Below are 16,483 nucleotides of genomic sequence, written 5' to 3'. Positions count from 1 at the left end.
AATCAAGGTGTTAGTGGTGCCATGCTCCCTCTGAAACCTGTAGGGCAATCCTTCCTGGCCTCGTCTTAGCTTCTGGTGATTTACTGGCAATCTTTGGCTTTCCTTGTCTTAAAGCTGCATAACCACAATCTCTACTTTTGTTGTCACGTGCCATCTTCCCTGTATGTCTCTGTATCACGTGGCTATCTTCTTATAAGGATACCAGTCATATAGGGGTCCACGCCACTACAGTGTGCCCTCATATTATTGCAATGACCTTGTTTCCAAGTGAAGTCACATTCTGAAGTACTGGGGGGTTAGGACTTTAACATATCTTTTGGGGGGGACTCAGTTCAACCCGTAACACCTTTATGTAAAATCTAAGCGTTGTAAATATTGGTGCAAATTGTTTATAGTACACTCTGTGGGCCAAATAAAATATATCTGTGGACCGAATTTGGACACATGGATAAGTGGTTATTTATACCATCTCATTTAATCTTCAAAGCAACCCTGTGAGATTGGTGTTATTTTTTTTTTTCATTTTAAAGTTACAGGAAGTATATAGATATAAAATTTAGAAGTGAGTCAAAGAGATAAAGTAATTGACAAGGCTGACCTTCAGACTCAGGTCTCGGGCTCCAAGGCCCAAGCTCGTGCCACCAAGTGAAGTTGAATGAGGTGCAAATCTCTGTGCACTGACATTAGAAACTCAGCAAAGGGAAGTGGTTCAGCAGAACTTGGTTATTTTTAAATATATATATTTTATTATAGAAGTAGTATAACCACATTGTAGACTATCTGGGAGACAAGTGGTCCATCACAGCAACCTCTCCAGTGCAATCAATGTTGGCATTTTAACGCAATCTCTGCCCCCCCCATCCTCATTCTGCTTCCATTTTTTAAAATAATGTAACTGTAATTGTAGAATACGCTTTTGCACCCTGGGTTTTTACGTACTACTATACTATAAAGTATTTATCTGTGTTATGATGCTGTCATCATAAATATGCATATTCATGGCTACATAACCACTGAGTGGATGGGCTATAGATTTGTTTACTGTCCTGTGTCTGCCGGGCATGTTTGCTTCCAGCTCCTCACGGTTGTGAGTAATGCTGCAGTAAATGTGTCTATGCTTAGCAGACCATTCTTCACGGGCCAGTTCTGCTGGATTCTCTTGAGTGTCGAACATCTCATTGGGTGACCACCCTTTCCGTCTTCCTGGACTTCCTGCTTCTGTAAATGTCGCCACAGCGAACTCTTTTTGTCCAGAAAACTGTGTCCGTCCATAGTCTGGATCGTTCCCGTGGGTAGCTTCCCAGAAGTCGAAATGTGGGTCAGAGGGTGTGAAGGCTTCGGTCAAGAACATTCGCCCCCAGCCCCCCACCCCTGCTTTATAGAAGGGTTGCGTCATTTTGCACAGTTGCCAGTAATGTACAGCAGTGCCATTTTCACCACAGGACGTATGTTTAAAAAGCAACAATCTAAAGGTGTTCAGTTTGTTGCATGAACTGGATGTGCTGTGGACTCATGTACCCCAGAAAGGTTTTCAGGAAAGCACTTTGGAGCAGTAACTATATTTTTCAGATCTTATCAGAATGCCTGGAATAAGAGAAGGTTATGTTTCCCCTTTTCCTGTTTCTGAATGTGTCTATGGGAAGGAGCTTTACAAAGGCCTAGAATGGGCTTGGGATTTGCTAGGCTTGCGTGTACAGCAGGCAAGGAGGGCAGCATCTGTGTCCTGCTCACCATGTCCTGGTCGCTGCCTGGCACAGAGTGGGTGGCCCTAAATAGTTGTTGACTCAATAAACAAATTGCTTTTACTGGAAAAATACATTTGCCTGACACTGGATCTTCTCAGGGTGGGGATGTTTGGTCACTGTAATTGCAATAGTTTTATGCCACTGGAAGGTGGAGTTTGGGAACTTCTGTGGGAAATTTCCTGACCTAATTCAGGGACTTTCCCACTTACTATGACCCACCAGCATCTTTCTTTTTCTCAAGGTTCAGTGTTCAGCTGTTTCGCTTATGCTTCTACTCAATCCCAGCTTGTCCGGGGCTGGATGGGATGTATATCTGGGTCCATCGGGGACCCGGTTAGGTTTTTAATTCCGCAGGGCTGCCTCTCAAGCTGGGCAACCTTCCCTTCCTCCTCTCCACAGGCCGCAGGGATTCAGTACTTTCTTTTCTCTCCTCAAATGCCTCCATTGCACTCTGTCCCTTATGCATCCACGCACTTTGCCACTTTGTCCGGGTCGTTGCATGACACAGGGTCACGGTGAACGCATTGAAGTTTCTAGAATTTTCTGGAAGTCTGACAGCCATCCCTGCTCTCTGGCTGTTGTAAGCCTCCCTGGACTCTGCAGTTCCCCCGAAGGGGCTCCTCTAATTCCACACCCACAGCCCAGTTGCTGCAGAAGTGCTGAGGGCAGAGCAGTGATTCCAGCCCTCATCTTCCAGGGGGCCATCTTGTCCCCGATGGCTGCTGACCTGTCTCATGGGGCTTCTGGGGACAAGACTGGTATTGGCTGTCCCTGCCCGGGGACCCTGCTAGTTCAGCCCCAGGTGGAGGTTGCAGGAGACGAACCCTGAGCGGTTCCTCGGGCCCTGGCCAGGGAGGGGGACTTGCTCTGCGGAAGGTCTGATCAGGGCCGAACTGGAATCAGAGCCCCGCCATGGAGTGGCAGGTGGTAGTGGGGTCAGCCCGTGCGGCCTGGCAGCGGAGAGCTGTGACTTAGGAGAGAGCTGGGTGCATGAAGAATGGCTAAGTTCAGTACAGTTTGCTCATGCACCTTGAAAGTGGGGCTGGGATCTTGGATGAGGCTCAGAAACCGTAGCCTGGAACAGCGTGGGGTTCACACCGGCTCCTAGCTCTGTGGCCTTGAACTCTGGGAGCTGCGGTTTCCTGGTTCTTACAATGAACATCACACCCATGAGATTAAATGAAGCTTCTGGCTCCATGCCTGTTGTGTCGTCAGGGATCAATAAACTATAAGTTCTCTTTCTCCCTTCATCTTAAATCAGTACCTTTCTTTTGGAGGGCCATTTAGATGCAGGTTCCCAGGCCCTGCCCCTCCCCTCCACCCACTCTAATTCACGTCACCATCTTTTAGAGAGAGACAGCCTCAGGTAGCAGTGAGGTGACATCTCGATGCCCCGTAGACAGCAGCCATCCTTTGAGGGCAGGTTGGGAAACATCAAAGCACCACCTGAGAATAGGCCCTTCCTTGGGTTCAAGCATCTGTGGTCCCCTCTCCCAAATGGACCAGGGGTCTACTGTCACCAGGACACAGTTCAAACCTGGGGAGCTTCTGATAAGTCACTCCTGGTCAGTGGCTCCTGCATCCATTGTGATAGGACACCTAGGGCCTATCCAAGCTTGACCTTGTGCCTCCAAGGCCAAGCCTGCGGCCTTGTGGAGGGAAGGACCAGGGTGCCAGCAGCTGCTCTGGCACAGAAACCAGAGTGCCATACCTTATGGTATGGTATGTGCCATCATGTGACTACATTTCCCATTTTTAAGTAGCCAAAGGAATCTTTTCCCCCCTTTCTGGTTGTTTCCACTTGACTTTGTTCCTGTACAACCCTTCCCCATGGCTCTGTCATCAGCCTTGGAGTGTGGAGAGGGCTGGATCCTGCCTCGTTCGTCCAGTTATGAGCAGCTCCCAGCACAGCACCCGGCCCACACAGTGGGGCTCGATCACATTGACTAAGTGAGCTAATTCTTCCTTTCAGTCCTGCTGGTCTGTGAGGCTCCCCGCGTGGCAATGTGCAGCCGATGGCTTTCGCTGGGTGTTTCATTCCCTGGACGGGACAAAGGCTTGTCCCTTCCAGGCTGGGCAGCACCCCTGTCGCTTGTTCCCTCCTCCATAACCTGGTCAGGCAGGTGGCTGAGCTCCACATCAGTAGTACATGAGGCCCCCAGGAGCTGCTCCAGGTGCTGCCTGCTGGGTTTTGGAGGCTGTTTGGTAAAGGACTCGGGAAAAGATTTGGGTCCTGGAGATAAAACATGGGGATGATTTTGAAGATGCAGGGCAGCTGAGTAGCTAGCCGCACACGCAGTCTGCACTGTCCCAACCTGGGCAGCGTTGCAGGTTGCTGGGCAATGGAGGGAGGAGAGAAAGCAGAGCTGGGGGCCTGACCTGGCTGCAGAGCCTGCCCAGGGCACCTCATCCCGCATAGCAACGCCCATGGGGACATCCAGGCCATACCCGAAGACTTTGGAAAAGACAGGAAGTGATGGCGGTTCTAGGCAATGTATTCTAGCAGAGCAGGAAACCCCAACACAGGGAGTGAGTATGGGGGAAGCCTCAGTCTTCGGAGAGGAGCCAGCTGAAAGGCGGGTCTGCAGCTCCTGGCCTCCTGCCTGGTGTTAGGAGGGGATCCCAGACCCAGTGCTGAGGGGCTTGAGGCAAAGCCACCTGATTCCAGACCCTCCCCTCTAGGCCTCTGCTTCCTCATCTCTCTCCACCATCTTCCTTTGGGCCCTCATCTGCTCTCCTGGGGTTATTGCCACAGCTCCCTGGCTGCTCCCCTGCTTCCAGCATCTTCCTCCCCCGAGAGCTGTCAGAACGATCTTTTTATGGCACAAGTCTGACCCTGCCACCTTCTTCTTAGAAACCCTCCACTAGTTCCCCATTTCTTCTGGGACCTGGTCCTGCTTGCCTCCTGCCCAAGGCCTGTGGTGGCTCGTGTCCTCAGTGGGCTAGGTGGTGAAGGCCAGGGTGGTGCAGCTCTCAGCCCTTCCCATCCCCCCATCTCTCTCGCCATTGCTGCATCATCCATGGAGCATCTGCCTTGGGCACAGCACAGCGTCAGGTGGTGGGTGCAGAGGGGTGCCTCCACTCTTGAGGAGCTTCCAGCAAAGGTGGGTCTAAGTAGGTCCAGGAGGCAGCCCCACTGGACATGTGTCATGGCGTCCACAGAGCCAGGAATCCGCTTGCAAGGCCAAGGTTGTCTTTCATTTTTCTTGAGGGTTCAGGTGTAGAGCAGCTCAGAGAGAAATCAGTCTTTAGGCTTATTGCAGAACTCAACAGTTTGCAGATGACTTGATTTCTAGGATTATCTCCTTCTTCCCCATTAGCCAAGATTTTTTTCTGTTGCTAACGTCAAAAACTCAAAGTCATTTAAACAAAGAAAAAAATTTATATAACTGAGAAGTTTAGACTGGTTTCAGGCACAGCTGGATCCAGATGCTCACACGATGTTGCCAGGTACCCGTCTATCTCCATCTTTCAAGTGTGCTTTCCTCTGGGCTGTCCTCCTTCTCAAGCAGGCTCTCCCATGTGGTGGCCCAAACAGCTTTAGCAGCTTCAGGCTGGCATTATTCCTGTCTAGCAACCTTTGTGGTCAGAGGGTGTCTCTCCTTAGTGGTTCCAGCAAAAGTCCCAGAGCTGGCGCTCCTTAGCTCAGCCTGGTCATGGGCCCATGCCTGAACCAGTCCCAACTCTGCCTGGGTGGCGGCTCGTTTGGAAAGATGACTTAAAGACTTAGCACTAAGTTGCATAGTATGACATGGTTACATAGCTCATATCATGGCTACTTTGAAAGGAGCAGAGTATCAAACATTATTGAAGTTAAAATATCTATGAACTTGGCTGTGTATATTTTTTTCTTTTGTGAATTAATGTTGCTTTACTACCTTTTAATGTTGCTTTACTACCTTTCAAATTACAGAAGTTTTACTTTTTAATGGTAAAATATGCCCTTTATTAACCCTCCATTAGGAGGGTCTTTTTCTTTTGATCTTATACCTAGAGAAGCTTCTGCAAGAAACACAAGGCCCTCGTAGGTGCCATACGTGTGGGAAACTGAAGACCTCTCTAGTTGCAGTTTTTCTGTTGGATGATGGTTTGTTTCGGTTCGTATAAATGATAAAAACAAATACTTACAGAAGAATTGCTGAGAACCCATGAGTTTAACTAGTCCGGGGCATGTGCAGGGTGGACGGGGATCAACGGAGAAATTTCCCAAGCCTCCCCGTTTTGGGCTCTGGTCGTGAAGAAGCCTCTCTCGGCTTCATGGTTGCTAGCGCCGTTCCCGGGGGCCCTTGCAATCATCCAGGGACCCGGGCCCATGGAATGGCCCCGACAGCAGGGCGGCTCAGGGAACCTGGGGTCTGGGAGGAAAGCCCCCAAGAGAACAAGCCAGCCTGGAGGCTGTCCTCTGTGACTGACACGCCCAGGCCCAGGCCCTGGAAACCGACTCCTCTCAGCCCACGGATCTGCCCCAGAGCTGGCATGCCTTTTCATAAAGGTGCATCTTCCGGAGTATCTTCATTCTCAGAACTCTGCAGCAGAGAAGGAGGACAGTGGGCTTGTGTGGTCGAGGGAAGGAGAATGCCCTGGGGAAGAATCGGCGCTTCCTCCTAGGACTTGAGAGAGGCCTGGAAATTGATGGCAATGATACGGCTTTCACCTCCCTCGACACACACACGGCTAGCGGGTCCTGCAGCCCCTCCCCACCATGGGGTATATCCTCTTTGTGCTGTACTTCTCCTTTTTCCTCTGTCTCTGTGCCCTGGTGTGCCTGTACTTTTCTGGCTGCCAGGAGATGACCTATAAGCGTGAAGGTAAGTGGCCAGCTTTGGGGGATTGGTTGTGGCCATGTGAAAGTAAGTGGCTATGATCGGGGAGCTCCTTCCTGTGACCACGATTGTTGGGAATGACACAGATGAAGAGAGAGGAGGCTGAGAGAGGCTGGAGTCAGTTGAGGGGTTGTTTATTTGGGGGGTGCCTCCCCTTTTCCTCTCCATCCCACGTGATCTGCTAAGAATGAGCAGCTATTCAGCATGTAAGTGGAGAAGAAATGTTTATTTTTCTGTCATTTTTTACCCATGCTGACACCTTTTTACTAACTCATCCAAATGCTTGCATTTCAAGCATTTGGATGAGTTAGTAAAAAGGGGTCAGCAAGGCAAGACTTTGGTGGTAAAGAAAATAGAAGTCTGGAGGAGTGGGCCCCTTTTATATAGAAAATGCACTTGGAATGGGCAAAGATGGAAATGTTATGTTCCTGAAGTGTCTTTTCTTAAGAAATTCCCAGAGAATTTTTGAACGATGGAGGCTCCAAAAAATCGACCGTTTCTTTCATGCTTGACTTTTTTTAAAAGCCCATTATAAGCCGAGCATTTGAGGAAACAGGATTTGCAGGTGACTTTCCTCTCATTCCTTGGAGGCTGGTGTGTTATTTTGTGTATATGAAAAATGCAGTGGAAGGCAGGGTTGCTTCGTCTCCAAGAAGACAGCCACCAGATTTTCACTTGAAACATTAAAATGTCTTTTTCTATCTTGTTTTTTTATGAATCAAGTCATAAATATACACAGTACATTCTGGCTTCCCATATAATACAGTCACTTAAAAAAACTAACCCTCAGAGGAAACAAACTAACCTCACCCATAAGTTATACAAGGTGGGGGGCAGGTCACAGTCAGCTCACTGCTGCCCTGGAAATTGTATGTGCTGTGTATTTGTGGATTCGTCTCCTTTCTGATTATAGGGGTATAATTTGAATGTCCTTTGGTGTTTGATCCCCACCCTCAGAGCTGCTTCCTCCTTCCCTCACTGCAGCATGCTTCCTAGGGTTCTTGGTCTCTGGGGCCACATGATACTTCAGGGGGCCCCACTTGGGTCTGGGCAGGTCAGCTTTAAATGCGCGGCTGCGGCGTCTGTAGTTAATATGCTGTATTAGGGCTCAGTAATTGAGTACTTAACTCGCAGTCCCGCAAGTTTTCAAAAAGCGGTTTGTCGTAGGTAATGGAACACTGAGTCATCACCTCCCAGAATGGCCCATGACGCCTGCAGTGAGTGACCACCACTCAGCATTGCGTCCTGGTCGTGCGGAGACTGTGAGGCTTGATGTTTCCTGGGGCTCCATCGGTGTGCCAGGCAGGGCCCTCCCCGCGTCACGGCTCACTGCCACTCAGCACAACAGGCCTGTCCCCAGAGGCCTAGCAATTAGCAGTGTTTACAAGAAATGAGGTCAGCTGAGTGGCTGCCCAGAAAAGTAAGGAGCCTGAGGCTCGGGTGAACTGCGTGTGTGCAGAGCAGCTGAGCGCTGTAAATGCATCTGCCATCAGATGTCATAGCCACAGCTCCCTGGAGATGGAACATCTGGAACATGGTTGACACTTGAACTCAGGTGGGGTTTCTCAACCCAGGGGCAGGGGGCATTTGAGTGTAGGATTGTCTCCTCCAACCTCCACTCAGAAAGGAGCCTAACAGGGCCTCACATTCCTACCTGGTGGACTCACGTGGGGTGCACAGTCAGGTGGAGGCCCAGCTGATGCTGGCTGTATGAATGAGGGAAGGGAGGTCACGTGCAAACCCGACACTATTTGTGGGTAAACAAGTTTGTTTGGCATTGAGTTCATTGCAGATACATGTTGAACAACCGATATTTCTTGAGTGTGTCAGGTCCTGGGCTACAGTTGGGAACAGAAGAGGCCAAATCCTTGCTCTCATGGAGCAAAATCCCTGTCCTCAAAGGGCTTATATTCTAGAGGAGAAAGACAGCTAATAGTCACATAAGCAAAATATGTCTTATGTTAGGTAGTGATGAGCACCATGGAGAAAAATAGAGGAAGGAGAACAGAGGTTGAGGTGGAGATAGGTTAGTCAGGACTTTGATGTGGTGGTCAGGGAGGTCTTTTTTATTTTTATTTTTATTTTTATTTTATTTATTTTTTTTTTTTGTGGTACGCGGGCCTCTCACTGTTGAGGCCTCTCCCATTGCAGAGCACAGGCTCCGGACGCGCAGGCTCAGCGGCCATGGCTCACGGGCCCAGCCGCTCCTCGGCACGCGGGATCTTCCCGGACCGGGGCACGAACCCGTGTCCCCTGCATCGGCAGGCGGACTCTCAACCACTGAGCCACCAGGGAAGCCCAGGGAGGTCTTTTTTAATGTTAACATTTGTGCAAAGACTTGAGGGAAGGGAGGGAGAGAGCCTTGTGCGTTCTGGCAAAGAGCATCTAGGCAGTGCAAAGGCCCTGTGGCAGGCATGTGGAAGGTGCAGGGGTGTGCTTGGCAGTGTGGCTGGAGCCCCGTGGTGAAGGGGATGAGGCCAGAGCAGAGTAGGAGGCAGGTCCTGCAGGGCCTGTGGACTGCAGTGTGGATTGACTTTTACTGAGGTATGGTGCAGAGCCAGTGGGCGTTGAGCAAAGGACCAACACGACCTGACTCTTGTTTCAAAATAGTTCATCTGACCACCAGGTTATGGGACAAGGGCAGGAGCCGGAAGGACAGTAGGGGGCAGTTTTTAAAATTTCAGTGAGAGATGATGGTGGCTTGAGCCAGGAGGGAGGTGCTGGTTCCTGGAGGATTGGATTCTCGGTTGAAGATGGAGCCAACAGGATTTCTCCCAGAGGCGTGGAACATGGGGGTGGGTGGGGCGGGGGGGTGGCGGAACCTAGGTTTATGGCCTGAGGAACTAAAAGTATGGAGCTACCGGTGACAAGCACGTTAGACTGTGGGAACAGTTGGTTTGGGGGTGTCCACTAGCCACCCATGCAGCTGTTGAGGAGGTTATTTGGGAGTTCACGGGGCAGTACCTGCCCCTCCTATATTAAATAAACAAAAAGGAGCACAGGGTGAAAGCAGTTTGCAGAAACACGAATGCCAAATGCAAAGCCATTGTGGGTGACAGCGGTGGTCAGGTGCCTCCAGCAAAGCCTCATGAGAGACACTAACCGTACAAGATGACAAAGGAGCCCCCCTTCTTCTCCCTTCCTGATTCTGAATTATTGCCCAATCATGTTATTGATTGTGGTACCAGCCACATTTTTCTTACATCTGGGCACATTGAGATTGTACATAAGCATTAGCTCCAACAGAGTGGGAGGTGCCCTGCACATGTGGGGAGCGCCCTGACCCCTCCCTCTGTGTGTTGTCACGGGGGGGCGGGGGGTGGGGTGGGGATCTGGGAGGAGCCAGTTCAGATGAACGGGTAGGAGCCTGGGCTTGGCTCTGGATTTAGTTATAGTTCTTTCTTCACGGTCAAGAACATTCATTGATTGTAAAAACAAATAAAAATCCTTCTCTGAGGCTATTTTGGGGAAACAAAGCACCAGTGTTTCTGGGACGAGGGATGTTGATCTGGTGATTGTGAGTTGACATCTGCAGCCCCTGGGGACAGAAGCTCTTTGTGGTAGGGACCAGGCCTGGTTTTGGTCTAGTTGTAGCCCCCAGGCCCAACCTAGTGTCTGACCCATAGAAGGCGCTCAGTCAGGTGTTTGCTGAATGAATGAATGAATGAATGAATGAGTGAATGAAGCCCCATCTCCTGTGATATTTGGGGTGGGAGAAATGCTGGGCAGGGTAACCGGGAGGCCAGCACACAGAGCATTTAAAATTGCCTCTGAATGTGAATATTGGGTGTATGTGGGTCCGTCACACTCTTCCTTCTCATTCTGTAAGTGTTCCAAGTTTTCCATGACGAACGGTTAAACTAAAATTGCCTCACGGGGAACGTCTGGTGAGGACCTGGGGGCCACACTTGTCCAGCCGGAGTCCCAGGGTCCGCCCGTGGGCACTCTGCCTCACCACCTTTCCCTGTGCCTGGTCTAGAACACCCCTCCCCCTCCTCAGTACAGCAAGGATGCTGCTCACTCTTACTGCCCTGGGCATGGTGCTTGGTGACCTCACTTTGTTGCCCACAGGTGAGGTGGGGGATCCCACGTCTGTCCGATGGAGAAAGTAGCTGGCGCTCAGAAGGGCCAAGTGGCTGACTTGCAAAAGGTCATCAGCTCATGAGCCTGGAGCCAGGGTTGGGCCAGCACGCTCCGCGGCAACCCTCCTCCCTCTGACCACCTTTGGCGCCCCCGTTCTCCCCCAGGAATCACAGACAGACCCTACCACGCACCTCCTGGAAAGCCCTGTTGGCCCAGATGCCCATCATAGCCCCCTCGTCCCCCGGGGAAGACGGGGTGGAGGATCCAGGTGATTCTGAGTCCCCTCCTCACGCCGTGCAAATTGCCTTTTACAGAAGCATGTTGTGGAGACATTTTTTGGATTCGACGAGGAGTCTGTGGACTCGGAAACATTGTCAGAGACATCCTGCAACACAGACAGGACGGACAGGGCTCCGGCCACGCCCGAGGAGGACCTGGATGACGTAAGCGGACCTCGCCCTGGGGATGCCTTGTCGGGCGCCTCCCGCCTGTGGCCGCTGCAGGCATTGCTCCCTCACTGTGAGGCGTGAACCCTGCAGGACCTGTGTGATCACAGTCCAGCGTCCAGGAGAGGTGGTCCCCACTTTCACAGGTTCCCAGAATGGTGATGGGGGCGCCGGCAGCACGTGGGGACCCCTTCCTTCCCCAGCGCGGCTTTCACACAGGAGGTCTGTGGCCACTTGCGTTGCCGCTTACCCTTTGTCATTAAAACCGCTGAGTGGCGGTCTGTCCCTCGTCCCCCTGTGCGCACACACGCACACAGACACACACACCACCCGTGTATGTGAAGATGGCATATCACTGCAGGAGAGGATCCAAGCAGCACTGAGAAGGGTAAAGAGCAAGCAGAGTGACAGCCGCCTGGAGCCTCTCATCGTGGCTCAGCGCCCTCACGCTTTCCTGACTCTCCATCTGTGCACACCCGCGTCCGTGACCCTGGCTCTGGTGAGCTGGAGCCACAAAGAGGGGAAGAGCAGCTTCACTCTCTCCTACCTCCCCCACCTGGTGGGATTCATTCAGGAAACCCCATGAAACATGATCACGTCAGACACATGCTTTTTTCATTTGCTCTTTTCACCAAGAATGTGTAACAGGCATCTTTTGGCACCAGATACTGTGTTGCATATCACCCTCTGTCACGAGCAGATCCTCGCGGATCTGCGTGTACATCTAACCTAACAGGCCCCGATGAGAGGTGTTACACGGATTCCAGTTTCTCACAACTGCGGCGATGCTCTTTGAGTGGTGGTTTCCTTAGGAGAAACTCCCAGAATGAGGAGGGCTCCTCGTGCTGGGTGGGAGGGGCGCCCTTTACCAACGTAGATGCTCACCCGTGCAGTCATGCAGTCGGGGCAGGCTCACCCTTGCTCGCCTGCACGTGGCTGAGTGATTCCCGGGGTTCAGGGAGCTCCTGGGAAGGGCGCTGACCGGCAGAGAAGGCGTCTTCGCCCCGGGCCCTTCACTCCAGGGTTCCAGTTAGGTCCTGGCAGTGACCGGGTCACTATGTACCTGTTGGCAGCAGTCGTGAGATCTGGACATGCGCTTTGCCTGACTCGACCCTGGCACCACAGTTCACGTCAAGTCACGCACTTCCTCGTGCTTTTCTTTTCCATGACGTTAAGACTACAACCCGAGAAGAGGCTGACCTGAGGTTCTGCCAGCTGACCAGGGAGTACCAGGCCCTGCAGCGAGCCTACGCCCTGCTTCAGGAGCAGGTCGGGGGGACGCTGGACGCCGAGCGAGAGGCCCGGGTAGGTGCGGCGGGCGGGGCGGCGAGCGTCTGGGCAGAGGCCGGGTGGCTCGTGCCCTTTTCGGCATCGGGATTCCGTAGGGGTGCTGAGCGGGGATGGGGACGCCTAACAGCCTCCGTCGGGGCGACATTCCAGTGCTTAGCAAACCGGATGGGAACTATCTGCCCATCTCAGTGTGCAGTGGAACTCGCAGAAGAAACTCTGCCGTCTCACACGTGTCGTGTGCGCCGTCCATTGGCAAGAACAGTTTCAGAATTTAAGACTCAGTGATGAAATCAGGCTCACTGTTAGACAGACTGCCCTCTCCCCTGGCCGAGGAGCCCCCAAGAATGTCCGTAAGGAACCCAGGCAGAGACGATCGGGGTGTCCCAGCCCACACGGCGCTCTGCTGGACACCCAGGTCTGAGCCACGCCAGCCCTCGTGCTGGGCTGAGCTCTGCCTTGTAGTAACGTCCACTCGCTGGCCATCACCCCACCTTCAGGAGTCACACAGACCAGGGTCTGCTGGTTGGTCCTTCCTTCTGAAGGTGAGGGGGACTCCCAGGGAGCACGCCCGCTGGGGCCAACGTTTCACCCCAGCGCGTCCCCATTTCATTCCCACAACAGCCCCGTGAGGTGGGAGGTGGCGAGTGAGGCTGGGGGAAGGAAGCTTCTGGTGCTACAATAGCGTCCTGCCTGTGTAACCGATAGACTGGAGGAGGTATACTGCTGGAAGTGGTTTGGGCAGAATCGCGGTTTTCGTTAAAAATTTCATCTACTTGCAGCATTTAAAAGTCAGGAGATTTCACATAGAAATCCCGATTCCTGGCTTCTCTCGAGGGCTCAGAACACTAGGTGGCAAAGGCCCACGAGATGGGCTAAGCAAGCGTGAAAGTGTTGCTGGCATTCGTGATACAGCCACTGTACTTGGTCAGCTGGGCTGGGACCTGACGTGAGTGAAGAAACTGGCCCCTTCTCCAGTCTGCAGACTTATCGCTAAACTGAGGGGGTAGCACTGACGGCCTCTCAAGGCCTTGCAGTTCTTACACACGTCACACCTGTAGGTGACAGAGGAACCAGGCAGGCCAGTTTGCATGTGTGCTCCTAAAAAAGGACCCGTTTCTTAGGACTGGATCCTGCAGCCTGGTCCTTTCCACTCTCCTGTCACCATCCAGGGTGACGTGCTCACTTCCTGGTCTTTTTCATTTCAGACTCGGGAACAGCTCCAAGCTGATCTGCTGAGGTGTCAGGCCAAAATTGAAGATCTGGAGAAGTTACTGGTTGAGAAGGGACAGGTGAGCAGAAACGGTCACGTGCTCTGTGGCTGTTTACATTTCTGTTCCCTTGGTGGTGTCCCTGGGGCCTTGGAGCCAAGGGGACTGTTCTGTGGATCTGCATCGTTCACTGCGGAGACAAGAGAAAAAAACACTAGCAGAGCCCAGGCGAGAATATCCCAGCTCACGTGCCTCTTTACCGAGTTTTTAAAAATCAGACACGTTATGAGATCCTGACTTGGCTTTTTCTTTGTTTGTTTGTCAAATGCACAAGAATAGGAGACAATTCCAAAAGTAAAGTGGTCACCAAAATCTTTTCTGACTTGAATCTGGAAGAAAAGCTGGTATTACCTATGAGGATTCTGTTGTGGAAAAGAACTGGTACCTGCAGCTAGCTCTGAGTGATGGCAGACAGAGGTGGCCTCAGGATTCCATGCTGTGACTACCACATAAAGATCTGGGCCCTGAGCCTCTGAGATTAGAGTCACCTCCGTTTGCGCTTTCTCTGAATTTGGTTAGGCCTGAATTCTCTGAATTTGAATTCATTGCATATGTTGACAGCAGGACACAGTAGAGAGGCAAAACCTGGGCCCAGACCCACCCCCTGGGGTGGGGGGGACTCTGAGGGGCTCTGGGTGGAGGTCCAGCCTCTCAGAGGGTAGCATCTAAAAGCAACACCAACCCAGGGGTCAGTACGGGTGGGCCATGCTCTCCACGTCAGAACTCTCTGTGGAAAGAGGTAACCAGGACTTCTCAGTAGCTTACCACAAGGCTTCTGTCCTGCTTGACGTGCTGCGTGTCCTCCTGTAGGCAGAGGGTCTCCTCCGCTCCATGTGGTCACTCAGGGATCCAGCACTGGAGGCAGCGCCATCTGGTACTGACCTATCCACAGCACATCCTCCTCGACAGGGGCCAGGAGAGGCTGTTCAGTGCCTCAGCCTAAACAGGCACATTTCCTGCCTCTTGTGAGGGTGCCAAGGAGTGTGTGGGCAGGTGGAGTGTGTGGTGGCACCACTGCCCCAACCCCAGGGCAGGAGGTGACCTGAGGAGGTCTGGCACGGGCTACTAGTGGCCCTACGGTGGGACACAGGGAGTGGGGAGGTGGGTGTAAGGGGAAGGGGTTGTAAGAGGCTCCAGGAGGGTTAACGGGGGCTCAGGAAGAGCTACAGAGCAGATGGTTTAGAACTAACTCTGGTGTCCAGTCAGTGGGGTGAGGGCTCAGGTTGTGACTGAGATTCAAATGGAGGCAGCTGGCTAGTGACCAGAACTCAAGCCTGCACAGAGCAGTTCACCGCGGCAGCATTTATGCAGGACTGACTGGGCACAGGGTAGCAGCCAACCCTTGGGAGCTGGTCACGTAACCATGGTCCAGAATCCTCCGCGGAGGCACGAGTGCAGTGCAGGGCACACGCTGCAGCAAACCCGCCACATTCCAGCCCCACCACTGACCTGTTGCACAGCCTTGGGCAAGTTACGTGGTCTCTTGTGCCTCAGGTTCCTCATCTTTAAAATGGGGCTAATAATAGTACTTAACACATAGGGGAAGGGGGGTAAGGAGACTCAGCAGCAGCCGGGCGGAGTCCAGGTGAGAGATGAAGCTTTCAGACTCCTGTCCTAACCTGCCGTTGACCTCAGCTTCCCTCTTCCAGGCTGAGCTCACAGGTTGTAACTTACCCGACCACAGTCTATGAATAAGTTAACCTCCTACCTGAGGGTGCTAGGCCCTGTTTGTGGGCCCGCTCTGCCCTTGGGTCCTGCTAAATGAAGAGGCCAGTTTGGGACAGAGCACATGGCCATTCATTTGGTGAGCACTTACCAGAGCCCTTGCCCGGCGCCAGGGTCTGTGCTTGGTGTGTGGGATAATGTATCAGTTAGCTATCGCCGCCTAACAAATCACCCCAAAACTTAGTTGTTTACAGTAACAAAAATTTTATTTGGCTACAGTTTTATGGGTCAGCAGTTTGGGTTGGGCTCAGCTGGTGGTTCTGCTGCTGGTCTCATGTGGGGTCATTCCAGAGGCTTCATTGTTGGTAGATCGATTGGGGATAGATGGCCCCAAGTGGCCTCTCTGTCCTGTCTTTGCATTGGTGCCAGCTGTTGGCCAGATTCTTATGGTCTCTCATCCTTAAGGAAGCTACCCTGGCTCCTTTACCTGGTGGTCTGGGGGTAGGAAGAAAAGGCAGGCCCCAAAGCACAAGTACATGCCATGCCTCTGCCTGTGTCACATTCACTAATATCCCAGTCACCAAAGCACGCTGCAGGCACGCCCAGCCTCGAGATTGCAGGAAGAGATGCGTCTCTCCGTGGAAGGAGCTGCAGAGTCACGTTGCAAAGGGGCACAGAGATGGGAGGGACGTTGCCAACAACCTCCCACAGGAAAAAAGATGAATGGAACCGGCTCTGTCCTCACAGGGACTCAGCCTCGTGGGACCTACACGTGTGTCAACCCAGGGACGGCGCAGGGTGATTATGTGGGGTAGAAGGAAGGGAGGAAGAAAGTTCCCTCGTGTACTCCTTCATCCACCCCCTGGCGTTTATTGAGCACCAGCTGTGTGCCAAGCACCATGCTAGGCACTCAGGATGCTGGTGTAAAGACAGACTTAGCGCCCTGTGCTCCTGGAACTTTCCCGGACAGGACTTGTCCAGGCAAAGAGACTTGGTTAGGGCGTCACGGGCAGAGGGTCTAGGATGAGCAGAAATGTGTTACTGTAACGACTCCAGGTGTGGAGGGTGTGGGCAGGCCCTTGGGGTGCAGCCTGGACGTTGGCCCACAGGCCGCAGAGAACAAGCCAGGGGAGGGTGTGTTGGGGCCGGCTCAGTCGCCGTTC

At 52.5% G+C, this 16,483-nt stretch overlaps 1 protein-coding gene across 8 annotated transcripts in view; it reads left to right on the top strand.

The window, feature by feature from the left end:
- JAKMIP1 (janus kinase and microtubule interacting protein 1) overlaps window positions 1-16,483 on the top strand; it is a 148,261-nt gene that overhangs the window by 101,369 nt on the left and 30,409 nt on the right. For all 8 annotated transcript variants that reach the window (XM_067036406.1, XM_067036404.1, XM_059067455.2 and 5 more), the window contains 3 exons: window positions 10,966-11,094; window positions 12,274-12,402; window positions 13,593-13,676. In XM_067036406.1, the coding sequence (XP_066892507.1) occupies window positions 10,966-11,094; window positions 12,274-12,402; window positions 13,593-13,676 (342 nt within the window). The remainder of the gene's footprint in view (window positions 1-10,965; window positions 11,095-12,273; window positions 12,403-13,592; window positions 13,677-16,483) is intronic.

The sequence above is a fragment of the Kogia breviceps genome, chromosome 6, assembly GCF_026419965.1.
Source record: "Kogia breviceps isolate mKogBre1 chromosome 6, mKogBre1 haplotype 1, whole genome shotgun sequence".
Taxonomy (NCBI): Eukaryota; Metazoa; Chordata; class Mammalia; order Artiodactyla; family Physeteridae; genus Kogia; species Kogia breviceps.
The sequence above is the reverse complement of the archived record's forward strand: the minus strand, read 5'-3'. Positions and strand labels throughout refer to the sequence as shown.